Below are 12,676 nucleotides of genomic sequence, written 5' to 3'. Positions count from 1 at the left end.
AATGATATAGTGAAAAATATGATTTTTAAAATTCTAACATTGCTCTTTTGTTAACTACAAAAACATTTGAGTTGTAAACCTTAGAAAATGGTCGACGGTCAGACTGTTGATTTTTTTGGAAAATTAGTTCACAAAAGGTGATGTAGCTTTTACATCTCGGGATGTGAATTCATTTCCAATAATAAATGAACAATCCGAGTCCGCTTATACTGCGGTTACTACATGTAGGGCTGTATGATTTCCATGATATGGAAAACAGGGACAGTATCTCTGAATCCAGTCATAAAAATGGCATTAGTTTTAAAACGCGGAATGTCTCAGAATTTGACATATTTGGGACGGAAAAGAATTTTTGAATGCTCAAATAGTCAAATTACAAGTGCGATATGTCCGAGTGTGATTATTAAACTTCAAAAGGATGCTATTTAATTAATAATAATCTGCATGTGCTGTGCACTTCAAAATGAATGTGTACAATGAATTCAGAAAAATAACCTTTAATTAACCACAATATACATCATGACCTCTTGTGTGTTTTTGCTTAAATATTACACCCGTTGGGCACATAAAATGTCCTGGAAAATTGTGCCTTGAAAAGAGTTGGAACCCTGAACAAGTTTGGTTTGAAATTATAAAATAATAGATATACTGTTCAAAATTAAAATAAAAAGTTACACGTTACATCTACTTTAAATCACCTTGACACCATTAAAAATAATTAAAAATGTCTCAGAAAGGTGAAGTTAGTTCTGAGAACTTAAGTGTTATTTGTTGGTGCACATGTTTTGTTTTGTTTTTTGTTGTTGTCTAAAACAATGGCATTCCGACATTTTTAAGTGTGACTTAAGTCTCAGTACTTTTTTGGGCCACTGTTCATGCAACACTCAGTGTGATGTTGTAACAGCTAAAAAAAAAGTGGAGGTACTCTGTTCCTATTAAAGCTGTGGTGGAGAATGAAAATACAGCGTAATAAAAGAAGTTTGTTGTCCATCTGTCTATGATCAGGGAGAAGAGAGTTTACTGATGATCGGTTCTCACGCCTGTCCATGTGTGGAGAGCGTCCAGGGCAGCTCCCTCCTACCTGTCAATGTTGAGAGGAAAATCACTCTAGAGGGACACAACTTACACCTCTACCAGGTAATGCAATATCTAGAGGTTGATAGTCAATTGTATATTTTTAGATCATTCTGAAAGACTATTTTATCCATCGCGATTTGATTGGATCCTCAAGAGGTGAAACATTTTATTGGTTACTGTTATTTTTACACACCTATGTGGCCTTGGTTACATAAGGAAAAAAATAAAAGCCATTTTGGAGAATTTTAGTTTGGTGAAAGATTAAAATAAAGATTTTTTTCTTTACAATAATGTTCACTTATGAAATGAGCACAATAAGACCAACACCATAAGTATTATGTAAGTATTATAAGTAATAGAGTCTATTTTGATTTCAGGTCTCATATTTGTAAGTATTTTTGACATTTAGGGCATAAAAAAAGGAATTCCAAATCTGAATGATTGTTTACAAGTTGTGTTGTGTATATGTGTTTCATAAGGACAAAGAGCTTGATTACCAGTGTGTGTTGGAGATCGAGGACCGATCAGTGGTGGTGGACGCTTTCGTAGAAGTGGATGACACTCAGCCATCTCTGTTCTTCATAACCTGCCAACTACACAAGGTCTGCTAGCACAACCGCAAAAGTGATGTACAGTAAATGTGACAACAGCTTGACACATTTCTATTGAACATTAAACCAAGGACAGAGGGTATTTAAAAAGATCACACCATTATTTTACGTTGCTATAAAGTCAGTAGTGAAATTAATGTGTTTTGGTTTCATAGTACTCCTACTCTGCTGCTGTGGAAGAATACAGGAGCATCATTTCGGTCAGAAGGAGAGACTCCTTCCAGGTGGACTATCCAAAAGACCTGCATGGTACTTTTTCCATTTGTGATGACTCTCAGGCCTGTTTCACACAACTTGCACAAGCGTCACATATTTATTTTGGCATCCGCATTAACAGTTTACTGCATTCACACTGCAAGTGTAAGCAGTGCAGTGCTTCATAGCTGCAAATAATTTTTTGCCATTGAGGCAATTTTTACTGCGAGTAGTGTGCTGAACTGAAAATATGGTGAAAATGCACTGTAAACCTATTTATCAACACAATCTTTTGCAATATAGGCTTTTAGGAAGCAACATATATAGAGTGAATTACTCACCCATTGATTGAAAAAAGGCATATGTGCAAGTTCAAGGTGATGTTTGTAAATCGATTTTAAAATACTTTCTCCTCTTCTAGCTTTATATGCGAGACAGCTATAAGTGAGATTTTTGTAGGTTGATTTTTCTTAAAAACACTGTGTCTCTGTGGCCTATCAAAACATTGTTCTGTTTGTTTGGGCATCACTATTGGCCCGGCACAACAACATTGGCTCAACTAGTGGTGTGAGTTTGGGGTGGATCTATCTATTTTGGTGACCAACAAAAGACAGGGGGAGTGTTCGGGAAACATATCATCATAAATCATTATTTTTGTATTTCTGTTTGGTTTTGTGAGTGGCACAGAAATAGCACACATCACTTTTAAAGGAATAGTTCTCCCAAAGATTTTCTCATCATTTACTCACCCTCATGCCATCCCAGATGTGTATGACTTCCTTTCTTCTGCAGAACACAAATGAAGATTTTTAGAAGAATATTTCAGCTCTGGTGGTACATACAATGCAAGTGAATAGTGATCAGACCTTTGAATATAAAAGCAGCATAAAAGTAATCCATAAGTCTCCAGTGGTTAAATCTATATCTTCTGAAGCGATATGATAGTTGTGGATGAGAAACAGTTTATTAAAAATTAACAGTTAATTATTAAGTCTTTTTTTTTTTTTTTTTTTTTTACTGTAAATTCTTCTCCCTGCACAGTAGGTGGCAATATGCATGAAAAATGCAATCGCCAAAAACAAAAGAAGAAGAATGTGAAAGTGGAGATTGATAGTAAAAAAGGACTTAAATATTGATCTGTTTCTCACCCACACCTATCATTTCACTTTTTAAGAAATGGATTTAACCACTGGAGTAGTATGGATTACTGTTATGCTGCCTTTATGTGATTTTTGGAGCGTCAAAATTTTGGCACCCATTCACTTGTATTGTATGGACCTACAGAGCTGAGATATTCTTTTAAAAATCTTAAATTGTTTTCTGCAGAACAAAGTAAGTCATACATATCTGGGAAGGTAAATTTTCATTTTTGGGTGAACTATTCCTTTAAGAATACCTTTTGAAAGTTTAAATATAGTAATTATTTTAACTGGTCCACTCCCGATAATTAGTTTATCATCTGTGGCCGTTATTATAGGAAACTCTTAATGTGGTATCCCAGAAATAACTTTATTTTGTGATTAGAGCCACAGCTCTGTTACGCAACAGGAAGGCTGTTAGCGTGAATGCTCTACGCATGTCTATTTTTGTAGTTACGCTGCAGCACCACTCTGCGTAACTACAGCTTTTAGTTGTGTAAAACGGGCCTTACCTGATTTGTAAGTTTTGTATTCTGTTTATTTATAGTGTTTCATATGTGTTTTGTCTTTGGCAGTACGGCTGTATAACTGCTCGGTGGGTCGCTCTGACTGCAGCCGCTGTCACACGGCCGATCAGCATTACGGATGTGTGTGGTGTGAGGGGTCTCGCTCCAGCTGCATCTACCAGAGCTCCTGTACTGACCGCATCCAGCAGATCTGCCCTGCTCCTCACATACACACGGTGGGTGTATTTAAGTGTGTGCATTATGCTCTGTGAACAGATTGCTGAGTTTTGCTTGACGTGTTCAAAAAACATCTATACTTTGTGTTATGGGAGTTAGCTTTCTTAATGGCAAAATGAGGAGGAAAAAAGTCTGTCATCATTTACTTACCCTTATGTCGTTCCAAACCTGATTTTCTTTTTTTTCATGTATGGAACACAAAAAGAGATATTTAGCTGAATGTCCACTCTGCTCTTTTCTAAAAGAGCAAAAAAAGTGATTGAATTATTATATCCAAATATACATATGTGACCCCATCTGTGAAATCCCGGCTAAAGTCGCATAATCTAATTATGAGATTAAGAGCGTCAAAGTAGTCATAGCCATAAAAATGATGAAAATAGGTCATGTGTGTTTATTGCTGTAAATGATATATTATACCAAGGGATTTGAGATACAATACTCCAATTTTCATTTATAACATTATAAATACTGAAATTAATGATTTTATTGACACCATGTTTTATAAGTTTGCGCAAAAAAATACTGGACGTGGGCTTCCTAAACATTGATTTCAATCATCTCTGGGTTTATTTCGATGCAAAAACACCTGCTGATTCTTGTATCATTCGGTTCTGGAACTTATTTTCATCAGAAAGTGTAAATAGACCTTAATATCAATCCGCAAGAGCGGCAATCAGGTCAACATCAGTTAAGGCAAAAAAATTTGACTTAAGCCGGGTTCCGATGTCTGTGGAGATTTTTTCGTGTCATCGCCGATATTTTAAGAACAGCTTATTTGTTTTGTAGCTCAACATTCTGTCAATAATAATCAGCTTATATTAAGGACATTTTAGGCCTGCTACGTATCAAAATAATTCGTTTTCTGGATGCTGATGCATCGGGTTGATTAAATAACTATCTGACATGGCACCTATGAAGCGTGAGCAGGAACAGAAAATAGCTGATTGCTTAAACAGCTTGTCTGATATTAATCTCGGTGGAATTGCCCCAAATTATGATATAACCTTTTTGATATTTTGATGATATAAATTGTTAACAACAATTAATTTAAATATTAATGACATTTTCTACTGATATTTCATTTTACTAATAAAGTTATACAAATCATTCTGCTGAATTGACTTATTAAGTAATTGTTGCTACGACCAGCTCTTGTGGTACCCCCATTCGTTTCAATGTTTTTATTTTTGGACATGCGCATCATAATATGTTTTACTGTTTTACAAAACTTTAAGAATTTTACCATAAATGTGTCATATATCACTGAAAATGGGAGAATCTCAGCTTAAATGTGGTATATGGCACATAGTCAGGATAATTATGGTTCAAATGTGTTGCAGTTTTAAAAATAAGCTTGTTTTTACATTGGAATTTCTCAAAAACATGATTTTCTGAGCCAGAAATTCAGCAAATCTTTGACATAGCCTTACTCGGGCAATATTAAAGATATCTAGGTTATATTTTCACAGAATGTTCTTTACATTATGTAGGATGATTTTATGTAGAAAAAATGTCGGGATTTCACAGACGGGGTCACATATAGTATGTATTATTATATATAGTATACTGTATATACACTGCTGTTCAAAATTTGGGGTCACTTGACTGAAATGTTTCCCATGATCTTAAAAATCATTTGATCTGAAGGCGTATGCTTAAATGTTTGAAATTAGTTTTGTAGACAAAAATATAATTGTGCCACCATATTAATTTATTTCATTAAAAACAAAAAAACTTTTTTGAAATTGATGACTTGGACCAAATAATAAAGAAAAGCAGCCAATAAGTGCCCAACATAGATGGGAACTCCTTCAATACTGTTTAAAATACATCCCAGGGTGATACCTCAAGAAGCTGGTTGAGAAAATGTCAAGAGTACATGTCTGAAAATTTTAGGCAAAGGGTGACTACTCTGAAGATGCTAAAATATAACACAGTTTTGATTTATTTTGGATTTTTATAGTCACAACATAATTCCCATAGTTCCATTTATGTTATTCCATAGTTTTGATGACTTTACTATTATTATAAAATGTGGAAAAAAATAATAAAAATAAAGAATGAGTAAGTAACCCCAAACATTTGAACGGCAGTGCATATATATTTCTACATGTCTCTGCTAGTTTTACATCTCACATATCATTCTGCATTCTTTCTTCTCACATAATAAAATAATTTTAGATCAAATTTAATATCCATTTATTTATTCAAGTAGCCATGTAAAAAAAAAAAAAAAAAAGGGAGGAATAATGCACCTTGTCAATATCTAAAATAAATAAATAAATAAAGTTCAGGGACCTGATCACCCCACTGGGTTTTATGTAACATGTTGTTATGTGATAATGACCGATTGCCTGTACATTATCCTTTTAAATAATTGAAAATCGTATCTTTTATATTTTAGGTGAACTATTCCTTTTATTTGTGTAGATGTCAGGGTAAATGTTAAAACGGCACTAAAAGTAGACAATACATAAGCCCCAACACATTTAATGAATGCCTGTTCCTGCTTTTTGTGTTTGAACTTTTTCACTCCCTGTTCAAATCACCTCTCTTCTAAATCAAAAATCTACATTACTGCCCTTGTCCTATAAATGTAGGTATGCTGAATAAATGGAGGTCTTGCCCTGAGGGCTCAGCCTTTCTGTGTTGACCCATACTGTATGCTTGTACAATAGTTGTTTTGTCTACTGGATGAATATATTAAGGCATAACGCATACCAATTGTACCTGCAATTCCACTATGACCAAGATAACTGCAAACACGCACAAACATTTGCCTTATTCTTGCAGTGACCTAAGCTTTCAGGTACACCTCTTTTAAAGGTGACCTGATGGAGCATTGCCCACTTGTAACGAAAACTTTAAAAACCTTTGTGTGATTGGCAATTTGCAATTTCTCTCTGGGCTAAACTATTTCTGGTCATAAGGTATAAAACACATCAACAATTGTAGATTTAAGTAGATTTTTGCATTGTCTGAAGGTGAGTGGTGCTTTTATGTGCTTTACTGCCACAATGCTTCGGAGTTGTGGATAGTTTCCACAGCACTGCTATGCAGTTATTCATTGAACTGTTTTCTTGTTTATTAAACTATCTCGACTCGACTGTTGTATCGTAGATTGAGCCTCTTTCTGGTCCAGTGGAGGGCGGCACAGTGGTCACAGTCTCTGGCTCTAATCTGGGTCAGAGAGCAGAAGACATCCAGCACTCGGTCACCATAGCAGGAATCCCTTGCAAAGTCATACCTGACAGATACGAGGTCTCTTCCAGGTAAAACATTCCTCATTTCAACATATTACACCATATCAGATGAGTCTTTGTATGAACACGGCTCCTACTGCAATTTTGAACGAGGGCATGCTTTATAAAACTGGCATTCACTAATGACATTGTATTAATGGCTTCAGGCAATTGAGTTGCACAGTATGATAAAGAGTATTGACCCACTGCACTGATTAATGGGAGGTCTCTTTGTGTGCCTGTTAGTATTGTTTGTGAGACCACAGCGAGTGGGGGGGAGCGGAGTGGGCATATCTCGGTAGAGGTTAAAGGTGGAGGAATCGGGCAGTCTGCCCAGCACTTCCGTTACCAGGTAACCATTAATCCAGCATGCCTTAAATGTGATAGAATTGGTTGAGCAAGTATGAATATAATGCATGGAATTCTGTCAATATTTACAAAAGTGGCAGAAGTATTTGACTTCCACTTTTAAAGGGATAGTTCTTCCAAAAATGATAATGATGTTAGCATTTACTAACTGGTTTCAAACTGGTATGGTTTTCTTTCTTCTGTAGACCACATAAGGAGATGTTTGGCAGGATAATAATGCTGCTCTTTTCCATACAATAAAAATGAATGGTGACCAAAGCCTGTCAATTTACAAAAATTAGTAAAAAGTCCAATAGTCCATGCAACTTGTGCACTATATTCCAAGTCTTTTGAAGTCATATGATAGCCTTATGTCAGGAACAGACTGAAATTTAAGTCATTATTCACTGAAAATCTTTCCACTGTAGCACTGAAATCTCATTTGTAATTTGAATACGCACATTTTCAAACTTGGCACATTGCGATTGGTTACAACATTTAAAAAACAATGCCATTTGGCATCGTTGATGTCAAATCTGATGTGCCATTTTTGAATATACACAAATTTGAATGAGATTTGAGAACTACTAAGGAGGGAAAGATTACCAACAAAAATGATTTGAATTTCGGTCTTTTTCTCACACAAAGCTATTATGTGGCTTCAGAAGACTTGGAATATAGCAAACAGGGGACTCGTGGGATCTATTTTATGGTGCTTATTGTCATTTTTGGAGCTTGACAGCCCCTGGTCATCATTCACTTTCACTTTGTGGAAAAGAGCAGTGTGAACATCCTGCCAAACATCTCCTTTTGTGTTCTACAGAAGCATGAAAACCCTGCTGGTTTGGAACAACACGAGGGTGAGTAAATTATAACAAAGTTTTCCTTATTTTAATGAACTATCCCTTTAAACAACTTTTATAAAACTTTTTATACGTTTTAATTTGATGAGATTATTGTATACTAATTTCACTGCTTGACATAACACCACACGTGTATTACCAACTGTTTTCTTCTTTTCTGTGTGTTTGTGTGTACGTGTTCTGTATTTCAAAACTCAAGGACCCAGCCTTATTGGGCGTGTCCCCTTTGAAAGGCCCAATGTCAGGCGGCACATCACTCACCATCACGGGACGGAACCTACTGACGGGCCGTCCCAGTGAGATTAGCATTCTGATTGGTGGAGTCCCATGTCACATGTGAGTGACTGCATAGAGATACGTCCTCTGCTGCATTCCAGCCAGACAAGAGTCATCACTTAATCTAATTATGATAGAATCTCGACCACAAACAGCACCTGATATCTACAGCTGATAATGTCATAAATAATCAGTAATCCTACTGTTAATGATATATGACTTTGTAGATCCAATACAATGAGCTATATCCTAAATATACTAATTTAGAAATCTAATCTGCTCTGATTACATGGAATTTACCATGTCTTTTTGTTTTATTTTTGCTTGTTCATGTTTAAAGACTCCTAAGTTAGATTGATCTGAGTTGTAATAAAGTCTGTATCTGAGCAGTTCCCCGGAGCAGTACAACGAGCGTGTTGAATGCGTTACTGGAGGGAGCAACAGGACTGGAGAGAGTGGTGTTGCAGTGCAGTTTGGTAGAGCAGAGCGCCATCTACAGGAAGTCCTCTATCATTACACCCCAGATCCCAATGTGACCAATGCGTTTCCTTCCAAAAGTTTCCTTAGGTAAGGTACATGACATTTTTACAGCTCTAAAGAATATATATATATATATATATATATATATATATATATATATATATATATATATATATATAATTATTATTATAATTTTTTTTAAGAAATCATATATTTTATCATAAGTAGATAAGGTAACACATTTATTTAAAGCAGTACACCCAGTGAGCCTCAGAGGTACTTTGGGAAGGGAGGGTAACTTAGTAGTTTATGCTTAGCATTAATATCCATCTGGATCATTGTGTTACATTAATGTAGTTGCAATTGTGAAATGGTCAGTGAATTATTGTTGTGAGAGGTGAGTCATATCATTTTTTTTTTTTTAATCTTTTTTATTTTATTTTATTTTTTGCCCTGAGGTTCTCTTTTCATGTTTTTCAAGGTTTTTTGTGTGTAAAAACAGGCCATTTTTGCTGCATGGCCTCTTCAAATGTAAAATAAGAACATAACAGCTTAGAATTACGGGCTATTTGTTTTTTAGGACTCGCTGACGATTAAATGTAAGATGTGATGTTGTAATTTATTTGTCTAGCTGATTTGAAATTGCGTTCAAGAAGTTCAGAATGAGTGTTTGTTTACTTAAAAACATTTTTTAAATCTTTTTGATGTATTTTTGACTGGGGAGAAATTTTGCAGCTCTGAAACATACAGTATGTTTCCATAGTATGTAAAATCTTTTATATGAAAAGATCAAGGACATTATTATTTCTCATCGTATGACATCTTTAATGTAATTGAAGAAAACATTGAGGGTAGGTGGCAGATTAATGTTATATTTCCATAAGCAGTCATTTGGAAATAATAAATTAATTATAATTAGTACTTCATTGCAAACTCATTCATCACCTGTGTTTGTCTTAGCGGGGGCCGTATTATTCGAGTGTCAGGCCAAAATCTGGATGTGGTTCAGGAGCCACGTATCCGTGTGACCCTAACCCCACTGGAGCCACACTCTCAGAGGAGGAAGAGGAGGAGTGTGGACTCTGGCAGAAAGATCGAACATTACGGACCTCTCAGAAGAGAGCGAAGGATAGTCCCAGAACCAGACTGTCCTGAAGACAGTCTGTGTGCCATAAAACAGGTAGAGTTCACATAAGTGAGTCTGTCAATTGATTCAGATGTTTGCCATAATGCTCTGTGATCCTTTTTAAGGAAAGAAAAACAAATAACATGCACAAATGTTGGTATTAGTAATGACACTCGTAAAAAAATATATGTATATTGTATATATGTATATACTGCATATGTATAAACTAAAGACACCGGACAGATGTAGATTCCTGCAAAAATGCTCTTTACTTGTCTCACTTGCTTGAAAAACTCAGATATTATATTTCTCAAATAACATCAAAATGCAAGGAAAATGCGAACATGTTAACTGGGTTGGTGTTTCTATTTTCTATAAAAATTAAAGTTTTTACAGCCCTAAAAAAAATAGATCAAAACTGCTTAATTTTCAGACTTTAAAAATGTCAAGTAATGTAACACTGTATCCCACCATGTTTCATTATGTCTTGTTCTTGGTCAGGTTGAGGAGCGGTGCACAGTGAATAGCTCAACTCTGATCCTATGTCCCACTCCAGAAGTGGGACCCAAGGCCCTGCGTGCTGCCGTCAGAGTGCATTTCCTCCTGGATAACCTCCACTTTGAATTTGAGGCGGTCAACGGAAGCCCCTTCAGTTATGAGCCAAACCCTGTTCTTCATTCCCTCAATCAACAAGACCCAAGCAAGCCTTTCCGCCACAAACCCGGCAGCATCATCTCTGTGGAGGTCAGAGTTCACCTTTCACCTCTGTTCATAATGTACAGCAGTTTGGTAATATTTACAAACTAGTCTTTGCCCATGGGCCGTTCACATCTGATGCATATTGCACGCAAACATGGCAAGAACTTTCTCAAATTGGCAAGCTCCAATCTGATTGGCTTGCTTTGCGTAATTTCTGAGAGTCAAAGTGCATATTGTTTTATTGAAAGAAAGCTGTGTTTACAAGTTCTCATACTGCTACAATAAGCACTGCAATGGAAGATCTAGCCAAATGTAATCTTTGAGCTAGTCAAGAGATTTGTTTGGAACACTTAGTGCAAGTAAACAAAAAAACCTTGATCAAAATATTAGATGAAAGATTTAAAATTTCAAGCTGCGGTACCAAACAGAAATGCAAAAGTACAGTTTTGTTACAGGTTTTCCAACAATATAAAATATTTTAAAATAGTTCTACATTTGAAATCAACCTATAAATTGCTTACTCATAGTTGTCTTCATCAAAAGAAAAAAAACGAAAAACACCTTTAAAAGGTTGTAACCATTCACTTCTTTTATATGGATCTAGGGCGAGAACTTGGACCTGGCCATGTCTAAAGAGGAGGTGGTTGCTCTGATAGGAGATGGGGAGTGTGCTGTGAAGACTCTAACCATGAACCACTTGTACTGTGAGCCACCAACACAACAGCCACCAGTGTCTGTGACCAAGAAACGAGAGTCCACTGAGGCTCTCCCAGAGTTCACTGTACGCCAGCTTACATTTCAAGGCATTTTGGTTTGTGGTGTGTCCCATTGATTCAGTATCAATATTCAACTGTATGTGTTTGTGAATGTATAGGTAAGGATGGGGAATCTGAACTTCTCTTTGGGACGAGTGCAGTATGATTCTCAAGGCCAGGCTGCCTTTCCTCTGGAAGCCCAGGTTGGGGTCGGGGTGGGAGCCTCGATTGTGGCTCTTATTGTGCTGGTTATCGTGCTCATATACAGGTATTTCCATACAGATTATTTACTATTAATATTAGACATACACTACTTGGACAAAAGTATGTGGACACCCCATTCTAATGAATGTGTTTGGCTAGGCCTCTGGATTCCAGTTAGGACGACAACATAAAATTACATTCTAGAGAATTGCGTACAGTTTCGGGAGGGCCTTTGTCTGTTCCAGCATGACAATGAACTTGTGTCCAAAGTGAGATCCATATAGAAATGGTTTACTGAGTCTGGTGTGAAGGAACTTGACTGGCCTGCACAAAACCCAGACCTGAACTCCACTGAACACCTTTGGGATGAATGGTAGTGCTGACCGCTCCTAAGCCCCAGTGCCCAACATCAGTGCTTAACCTCACTCATGCTCTTGCTTCTGAATGTGAGCAAATCCCCACATGCCTGTTCAAACATCTAGTGGAAAGCCTTCCCAGAAGAGTGGAAGCTGTTATATCAGCAAAAGGAGGACCAGCTCCCTAGTGATGCCAATGGTTTTGCGATTAAATGCTCAGCAAGCACTTCTTGTTGTGATGTCTGGGGGTTCACATACATTTGGCCATATACGTATTGCAGTTACACTGATTGTTTTTACATCTTGCAACTTACAATACAATACACAAATCACATTACTGGCAAACATCAGGACATGGAGCTGAGAATAAACAGAAATGTACCAGACTCAAGTGTCTCAGCAGTGCATAATATCCTTAATATTTGCATGTGTTTGTTTTTTGTGTGTGTAATTAACAGGAGGAAAAGTAAGCAAGCACTAAGAGACTATAAGAAAGTTCAGATCCAACTGGAAAATTTGGAGACCAGTGTCAGAGATCGCTGTAAAAAGGAATTCACAG

At 36.5% G+C, this 12,676-nt stretch overlaps 1 protein-coding gene across 2 annotated transcripts in view; it reads left to right on the top strand.

The window, feature by feature from the left end:
• Positions 1 to 12,676, top strand: part of plxnb1a (plexin b1a) — a 102,594-nt gene that overhangs the window by 77,399 nt on the left and 12,519 nt on the right. For both annotated transcript variants that reach the window (XM_051662275.1, XM_051662277.1), the window contains 13 exons: positions 1,006 to 1,137; positions 1,557 to 1,679; positions 1,844 to 1,937; positions 3,598 to 3,764; positions 6,889 to 7,040; positions 7,257 to 7,362; positions 8,421 to 8,557; positions 8,888 to 9,064; positions 9,938 to 10,157; positions 10,605 to 10,847; positions 11,407 to 11,583; positions 11,677 to 11,825; positions 12,576 to 12,676. In XM_051662275.1, the coding sequence (XP_051518235.1) occupies positions 1,006 to 1,137; positions 1,557 to 1,679; positions 1,844 to 1,937; positions 3,598 to 3,764; positions 6,889 to 7,040; positions 7,257 to 7,362; positions 8,421 to 8,557; positions 8,888 to 9,064; positions 9,938 to 10,157; positions 10,605 to 10,847; positions 11,407 to 11,583; positions 11,677 to 11,825; positions 12,576 to 12,676 (1,978 nt within the window). The remainder of the gene's footprint in view (positions 1 to 1,005; positions 1,138 to 1,556; positions 1,680 to 1,843; positions 1,938 to 3,597; positions 3,765 to 6,888; positions 7,041 to 7,256; positions 7,363 to 8,420; positions 8,558 to 8,887; positions 9,065 to 9,937; positions 10,158 to 10,604; positions 10,848 to 11,406; positions 11,584 to 11,676; positions 11,826 to 12,575) is intronic.

This window comes from Myxocyprinus asiaticus, chromosome 29 (assembly GCF_019703515.2).
Source record: "Myxocyprinus asiaticus isolate MX2 ecotype Aquarium Trade chromosome 29, UBuf_Myxa_2, whole genome shotgun sequence".
NCBI classification, from domain to species: domain Eukaryota; kingdom Metazoa; phylum Chordata; class Actinopteri; order Cypriniformes; family Catostomidae; genus Myxocyprinus; species Myxocyprinus asiaticus.
The sequence above is the reverse complement of the archived record's forward strand: the minus strand, read 5'-3'. Positions and strand labels throughout refer to the sequence as shown.